General features: G+C 43.7%; 1 protein-coding gene across 1 annotated transcript; it reads right to left on the bottom strand.

Annotated features, from left to right (window-relative positions):
* Positions 1-453: 453 nt before the first annotated feature.
* Positions 454-1,755, bottom strand: LOC125525035 (uncharacterized). Its single transcript, XM_048690057.2, has one exon. It carries the CDS (start codon positions 1,543-1,545, stop codon positions 862-864), a length of 684 nt encoding a protein of 227 aa, XP_048546014.1. The 5' UTR covers positions 1,546-1,755; the 3' UTR covers positions 454-861.
* Positions 1,756-8,698: the final 6,943 nt, after the last annotated feature.

Here is an 8,698-nt window from a genome sequence, read left to right on the forward strand (position 1 = left end):
ATTTGATAGCTCAGACCTCACAAGGATGGAAATATCCTTGTGCCAAGATGGTCTGAATGCCAAATTTGTCTACAGTGCCTAGAGAGAGGCCATTTGCTGTTTGGTTCATTTATTTAGCTTTTTCGACCAACTTTGTAATTTCTGGTAATTTACTTGCTGAAATCAAGGATGTTTCCTCCACTGTATCAAAAGAGAAAGAAAAGGAAAACTGAAGAGGCCAAATAAATCGGAAATGTGATGCCTGTCTGCTGAAAAAGCGAAAACTGCTCCCAGCGAAATGCGGTGGAGACTGGAGACAGATCAGTGCCCAGTGGAAGGCATGAATGAAGATGCAAAATCAGTCGAGACTGATGCTGTCATCTGGTAAATCAACTTAGAGCACAAATGCTCAAATGCACAATAACCTTAGAACACTAATACAGTATATACTGCTGCCTGTCAGAGTGTCAGTAGTAAATAGTCTAATTTCTTGCTTAATTCTGCACTATTAAGTTTTTCAGAGCATAAAGATGTGATTCCTACACTCATCTGGATGATCACAAAAGACCAACCTAATTGAGCTGAAGTGCACAAGAACTCTAGAACACTAATATATGCTGCTGTCTGTCAGGGTGTCCGTAGTAAATAGCCTAAATTCTTGCTTAATTCCCCACTAGTAAGTTTTTCAGAGCATAAGATGGAATTTCTACACGCAATTGGATAACATCACAAAAGACCAACCTAATTGAGCTGAGCACCCCTGTCATTCGGATAAGGAGCACTGTCTAATCGAGTAGGAAAACAAAATGCTAGGGTGCTAATCCCATTCCCTAATTAGCATGAGGATTGAGCTGATTTAGTTACCAGCGGATCTTTCTATTGCTAACCAGCTCCTCCTCCTCCACCGCCGGCGCCGCCGGGGCTCCATCTGTGCAGGCCGTCGCAGCTCAGGGTGGCGCGCGCGAGCTGCCGCTGGACGCACTTCCAAGCGGGCGCCCTCCTCCTCACCGCCCGGATCCTGGCCCTCCTCGCCGTCGCCTTGGCCTTGGCCACCAGGGACCGGTACCGGCGCACCCTCCACGCGAGGATCCGGCGCTTCGCGGGCCTCTGGAGCACGCATGGCGCTTCGTCGACGCCGCCGCCGCGCCTCCTTTTGGCGCCCGAATCCCTGCCCGAATGGCTCGAGGAGACGGCGTCCCCGCCGGAGTCGATGTCCATGTCGGCCGCGGTGCTCGGCTCGGCGCGGTCCGCGGGGGCCGTCCGGCCGGCCAGCCGCTCCGCCACTCTCATTGCCCCGGCGAGGGCGAGCAGGCGCTGGGCGGAGCCGACGACGACCGCGCCCGCCGGCGCGCGGAGGAGCGCGTCCTCTCCCGCGCTCGCGCCCGCGCGGGGCAGGGCCTCGACCCTGGCGTAGAGGTTGCCGGCGCTGTCCATCAGGCACTCCTTGCCGAGCAGGCTGACCGGCAGGGCGAGGAAGGCCGCGGCGTCCTCGGCCGAATCCTGGAGGGGCGTCGGCGCCTCGGCGCCGACGAGGAGCCTCACGCCGAGCGGCCGCGCCGTCGCCATCCGGAGCTCGGCGGGGCGGTTCCCCCTGATCCGATCGATATCCCAGCCAGCTTACCGAGGAAGGAAGGAAAGGAAACCTTGTTGGGTGAGGCGCGAGCTGCTCTCTCACTCTCAGTGCTCGTTGTCAGTGTGCGCCCGCACTCCGGACGGCCAGCCAAGGATGCAGAGCCGGGTCACGGCCGTCGTGCTCGTGCCACCCGCGGCAGACTGAACACCGGTTTTTTGACGTTACACTCCATTATGTTATGAAGTTATCGTGTGCAGCGCCCGCCGTCGGCCTATGTCACCGATCCAAATTGCTTTTTTTTACAGTTTTACTAAAAATCAGTCGTCTGTTTTCATATTGGCTTCAAGTCGAATTTTCAATCGTTGGATTTAGTTCTGAGATCTACGCTGGTGCGGTGTCCTTTTCGGGCCCGCTTTGTCTTAGTGGGTCTCAGTGGATTGGTTCGGATTATTTTCGCACCCGCTTTGTTTTTTCAGGGTCGCGTGGAGGATCTGGTCTCTCCTCATCCATGGCGACGATGGCGAGCTCGAGGCGACGGCGGCGCATGTAAACCTTCAGATATTATCTTCACTAGCATATCTCCTCCCTTTCTTCTGTCCATTTGTTGCCCCTCTCCTCTAGCATGCCCTTCCCTACCATGGCGCCTTCTCTTTCTCCCTCCCTCCCCTCTCATGGTGCCCCTCTCTCCTTTCCCATGGCACCCCTCCCCCTCCCTTCTTCATGTGGCGCCTCATTACTCTCTATTCTTGTGTCTATGAGTCTGTCCTCTCTCTTCTTGAACCCTAAAACACAAGCAGATCTCAAATCCTAATTCTCTGTGTTTTTGTATAGGTTAATTCGGGTTCAGTTTTGCAAATCTGCAACAATCAAGTCCTAATCCCTTTCCACTGTTTCAGGTTGATTGGAATTCAGTTTTCAAGTCTCTGCAGCGATCAATTAAAAAGAAGGTAACAGCAATGCTTTTGTGATGTGACACTTTGTGATGATTTTGTTGTGTCAAGATGGAACTAAAATGCTACCATATGCTCAATTTTATTTAATGTGAAAGTCGTGCTAGCTTGTAAAGATAGTATACTACATATACTAGTTACTAGGTGTTTGTTTTGATTCATGGTGTCCATGAATGCTGTAGTCTTGTGTTACATTCTGCACATATGAAAAACTGCAGCAATTTGGTACAAGCAGTACCCTGAATCACATACTCTGAGGTGTTCCATCTTATTTTATTGTCTCTATATCTTTCTCTCTTTTTTTTTGTCGCGTAAGTCCCTGTTTCTCGGTCATTAAGCTTGTACAGGGAGTATGCATATAAGTTTTTGTTGCTTCCCTTGACCATTATTTTTCTTCAAAATTCAGAAGGTTTCATTGCAACTTTATATAGCTTAAGTTGTAGTCTATGCAACCCCATCTTTTTCTTTTCGTCTCTAGTGTTTTGTTAAACATATACATCCCCCCCCCAACCAATTCATATGGGGATTTTTTTCTACGAATGTATTGATACTTATGCAAAAGCTGTAGTTCCTTTTTTTCTATGAGTAGTCTCAACCAGATTGCTTGAGGTGGCCAAGTTTCCCCTTGGTTCCTAATCAGTTGAGCTCTGGCCCATTCTCATATACACTAGGAAGATCGCTAGTGTTGCACGAGCACGGAATCGTAGATGTCATTATACACTATTGTAAGGTGTTGGCCAGCTGGCTAGAGACGTGTGTGGTCATGACCTAGTGGTTTTTGTTCATTTTCTTCACTATAGTGTCTTTTGTCCATTTCTTCCTAAGTCTCCTGTTTTGGTCTCTTATATTGTTATCTAGCATTTTCTCTATATATTAATTCTAAGATGAACAACTGACTTCTTACTATTCTTCTTGCAAATCAGTTTGTAGTGTCCTACTTAAGTGTCTACCTTTTAAAATTCAAGCTCAAAACTTAAAATTGGCTATCCTTTTGGTAACTATTCACTCTTTTTTCTTTAGTTTTCATTTTTTGTATATAAATAGGAGTGTCCTACTTAAGTGGCTCCAGATAGGCATGGCCGTTACCGAATCCTCATTCTCATCCTTCTTCAGTCTCGCCCCCTCTATTTTTTCAATCTGGACTTTGTTTATCATTCTGTAGGCTTGCTATTACATTTTTTTTTCATTTATCTGTTTACTTGTCATTCTTCATTTATCCGCCTTGTTCTTCTCCATCTTGTCATTTATACAGGATGGAAAGTCTTCACTTAATTTTCCTTGCCATTCATCATTTCCACTTCTTCATTTTTTGCAGTATTCTGTCTCTTTTTTTGGTCTCAGTTAGCATAGCTTTTTCAGCTAAAAATGATAGTAGATTAGTCTCTCATTTGTCCCACTTATTTTAGTACTCTTCAGTCTCCATGTCGTCTTTTCTTATTTATCAGTCCTTAGTTATCTTCATTCCTTAGTCTTCTTGGTATTCTTCTCAGTCTTATTATTCTTAGTTATTTTTATGAGTTCTTCTTTCTATCAGTCCTCTATTTCCATCAGTTATCTGCTTCGGATTCAGTAATCAAGTTCTTCAAGTCATATTCAGTGTGCATTCCTCAGTATGATTTTTTCTTTCTATCAGTCATCTGTTTCAGATTCAGTACTCAAGGTCTTCAAGTCATATTCACTTATTCAGTGTGTATTCTTGAGTACGATTTCAGTGTAGTGTTGCTTGTTGTTATGATTTCTTTTCGGATTCAGTAATCAAGTTAGGTTTGTTATACTATGCTACTCAGGTGTCAGTCTTCAGTGTTAGGTTTTGTAGGTTTATCAGTCTTGGGACCTCTCCTGTTGCACACCACCTACCAGTACCCCACCATATCAGTATCTTAAGTGTCAGTTTTTCTAATGTTACGCGTCTGTCAGTTTAGTGTCCGAACCCGTAGGTTCTTAATTCATTATGCGGTGTGTATCACTTTTCTACCGATGTGATTTTTTTTAAAACCTCACTCTGTGGGCCGCTCTTTTTTGACAGATGCCATGCTCATTCTCACTACTGCTACGAAGACTCTAACAAAGATGTCTCGAATCAGTCCCTCTTTGCATCTCTATCAAATAACATGAAAACATCACATTCATTTTTTGTTCATATTCTTAAGTGTTCATTTTTCATTATTTTTGTTCGTCGGTCTGTAAGCTTGCCTTCTTAGTCTTATATTAGTTTATCTTAATAGTATCAGTATTCATTTTATCATATTTAATTATCATTTGCATCTTTCTTCAGTCCTATCTCTCATGGGTCTTGTCTTTTAGTAGATGATTATTTCTGTTGTGAATCTTATGTTCCTGTAAGTGCTAAATTTTTTCAGTTTCTGCACTGGTTTTTTGTTAGATTATTTTCAATTTTTAGTCGTCAGTATACCTAAGTATCAGTCTCAGTTCTCTTCAGCTTTATGTTAAGTGGTTATTATTTCGCCAGTGTTTGTTCAGTATCTTAAGTGTCTCATTGTAGTTCTATTTAGTTATTTGGTCAGTGTTTGTTCTTGTCTATCAGTTTTATGTTCAGTCATTTATTAGTGTACTTTCCATTCAGCTTATTATTTTCAATTTATTTTGTTGTTCTTGTATTTTCAGCATTCATTTTGAAATGGTTAGACTTGATATGTGTTTATAATTCCTGTAGCTTAAATTAGTTATCTGGTGAGTTTCTATTCTTAATTTTTCAGTCATCTTTTTGCTAACAAATATTTTTTTTTCTGCCACATGTGTAACAGTAACAGGGATGGTGTGCCCAATCTGCAAGTCCGACTGAGCTAGCCATCACTCATCGGGTTTAAATTTTGGTGTTTGATTGTCTGAAGACATTGAAAGCTCAGTGGTAACATAATTTTGAATATGCTTAATTTATCAGTATAGTCTAGTTCCCTGTCATGGTCAGTTATTAATTTATCACTACAGTCTACTTATCTGTTATGGTCAATTTTTCATTCATCACGCATTTATAGGAGGCTATGATGTGGATATTACCATACCTCCCTGTGTGTTTTGTGATAGCATAATAGTTGTCCTGTTCAGTTAAACATTTCATTTCTTCTTTAGTTCGTGTATGATTTCATTTTTTTTCTTTTCAGATATAAACTTAGTCCTTTTAGCTGATAGAATTATAGCAACTTTAGCTTTTTCTTAGATTTTTTTTTCTAATTTTCGGTCATTACTTTTGTTGCATTCATTTTCCTTTTTAGTCTATCAATTTTTAGAGTTTAGCTATTTGTCAGTCTCATCTGCAAACGTCTCATGCCCCAACAAGCATGAGGATAGCCTATCTTTTGTTCTTCCTTTTCCATTTTTTTTTTTGCTTTTTCCTGCAGTTTATCCCATGCCACTGAACGGTCGAATTCAATTGCGCCACTGGCGGCATGCTTTTTGAGGAATTTGAGGGGCGCAAATTCATCACCGAGATCAGGAAAGAACACAGGAGGACCTGCATCTGTGGCGTTGGGTGGGAGGACTTCATCACGTTGAACAATCTCAGTGACGGAGTTTTGCTCCATTTTGTACTCGATGGACCAGTGCCAAAATTGCTGATTTGCATGGTTGCGCCACCTCCCAACCAGGCTGATCTAGCGCTTGAGGCTGATGTGTTCACGGAAGACATGAAGAAGAAGGCAAGAGAGAGTGCAAAGCTGTATGAAACTCTACTATATTGACCAACGGATACATGGGTTGCCATTTGTGCATCTTTTTTTGTTCATTTTCAGTGTGACTATTCAATCTTCAGTTTTATGGTCTCCAGTATATTCTTGTTGTGGTCAGTTTTGAACTAGAGAAGAAAGTTCAAGGGACATATAGCTAAGCGAGACTCTGGTTTGCATCCAGCATCATGTTTACTTGGCTCCTATTTTGTTACTTTTTTTAAGCTATACTGTCACTCCCATTTAGTCCATGTCCACACAATATGTCAAGGTATGAATCAGTAGCGGGTTTGCAAGTGACCCGTTAGGGAGAGGCGCCAACATGTGTTTGAAGGTAGACGAGGGGGAGGGAGAATACGACCTGAAACTGAAATGAAAACAATTGTTTTTTTGGCTCTACAGTCTGGACTGAAACTACTACAAAGACACGTGTAAAGAACTGTGTGGACAAGAAAAACGACCTAAACCAAATGGGAAAACAGATGACTGAAAATTAGACACTCCCTTTTTCTAACAATCTTACAAAGTTTTTTATTTAACTCGTCATAATGTTTACAGAAACAAAAGAAAGATCACGGGATTGCTTAACCAAACGCGGCGGCCAATCCCAAGTGAAAGAGCATGCTTTGTGAGATTCGGTATTCGAGCTCATAAATTCACGGCTAAAAGTGCAAGCGGTAAAAAGTCTAGATCGATCTGAGATCTCTCGAATGATGGCTCCGTAGACAGCGGCACTCCTTTGCTTGATATCATCAATCACGATATTGCAATGAGAAGCTACAAAGATCCTTCGTTCATATAAGTCATCTGCCAAAGCCGGTGATTCCCGGACTGCTAGCGCTTCCAGTGTTGTGGGATCATTAATACCAATTAAAGTAATCGGCGATGCCCCCCATGAAGAGTCTATCATGGTCCCTGCAAACAGCTGCAACAGATCCAGCCGAGATGTTCCGCGTAAACGCCGCATCTACGTTAATCTTGCTCATATTCTCCGGAGGAGCAATCCACCAATTTGGCCGGGGCGGGACATTTGCTGGCTCGCCGGATGGCATCCTCAGCACCTCCAGATCATTAATGAAGTTCACAAAGGTATTTGTGGCGAAAGGTGTGTGGTGTATATCCCCGGATATCAGTTTCCTCATCGAACTCCATATTACCCAAAGTGTAACTTCTATCCTGTGAAATCGGCATGAGATAGCAAAGCTCTGCAGGTTAAACAATCATTGCTTTATTACTAAGGAAAATTTTATACACAACACCTTAGCAGTAGCGCTAGACAAAATCATACGCTACTGCTACTTAGTAGCAGCGCTCGTAAATAAACCGCGCTACTGCTATAACTTTAGCAGTAGCGTGTACTAGCAAAAAGTGCTGCTACTATGTTTGAACTGGACGCACATGGCTAGCCCAACTTAGCAGTAGCGCGTATCCTCGCCCAGTGCTACTGCTATTCTCCTTAGTTGTAGCGCTTTTCTCACACACGCGCTACTCCTAACCCTACCTTATCCTCCCCACGCGGCTGACCCTCTCTCACTCACTCTCCCTCTCAGTCACTCTCGCCCACGCCGATACCCGTCGTCCGCCGCCGTCGTCCGTCCTCCACCGAGGTACTCCCTCCTTCCCTCCCTCCTCCTCCCACTGCGCCCTCCTCCCTCCTCCTCCCACCGCGCCCTCCTCCCTCCGCCTCCGGCCGCCCCCTCCTTCCTCCTCCTCCGGCCGCCCCCTCCTCCCCACTACTAGGAAAAGGGCTATAAATGGAATTGACACTAATGGCGCACCAGACATGTGGTGCGCCATTACTATATACTAATGGCGCACCATGTGTTGGTGCGCCATTAGTGTGCAAATACTAATGGCGCACCACATCCACGGTGCGCCATTAGTAAAATTTTTTTTAAAAAAATACATCAAAACTAGTAATGGCGCACCACTCCCATGCTAGTAATGACGCACCACTTCCACGGTGCGCCATTAGTAAAAAAAGTTTTCCCACGCTAGTAATGGCGCACCACCCCCACGGTGCGCCGCCCCCCCCCCCCCCCCCCCGCCCCGTGGACCGCCTTTTCAGTTTTAAAAAATAAACAAAAATGATGGAAATGTCAAAAAAATAAAAAAAATAAGTTTCCCATGTGATATGTGGTCTAGTTGTTGTGAAAATTTACAAATATGAATTTCGACTTTATTTGTGAAATCTTTCGAGAATTTGTAAAATTGGGCATAACTTTTGCGTACGAACTCGGATGAAAAAGTTTTTTATATGAAAAATCATCTACTCGAAAAGTTACATCCGAATTTAACCAGGGAACCTCGTTAAACATTTTCAAAAACCTCAAAAACCTAACAGAAAAAAAAGATACGGGATTTTTAAGATCTGGAGAGGCAAAAAAATTCAAAAAAAATCAAACTTACTAATGGCGCACCTACCTATGGTGCGCCATTACTATCTTCCCGCCTTCAAAATTCAAAATAAGTCAAAAAAAGTTATTAATGGCGCACCTGCCCATGGTGCGCCA

Source organism: Triticum urartu, chromosome 7A (genome assembly GCF_056163025.1).
Source record: "Triticum urartu cultivar PI428250 chromosome 7A, HENAU_Tu73, whole genome shotgun sequence".
Classification (NCBI taxonomy): Eukaryota; Viridiplantae; Streptophyta; class Magnoliopsida; order Poales; family Poaceae; genus Triticum; species Triticum urartu.

Coding starts and splice junctions, on each gene's coding strand:
- LOC125525035 (XM_048690057.2), bottom strand. CDS start 1,545: ATGGCGACGGCGCGGCCGCTCGGCGTGAGGCTCCTCGTCGGCGCCGAG.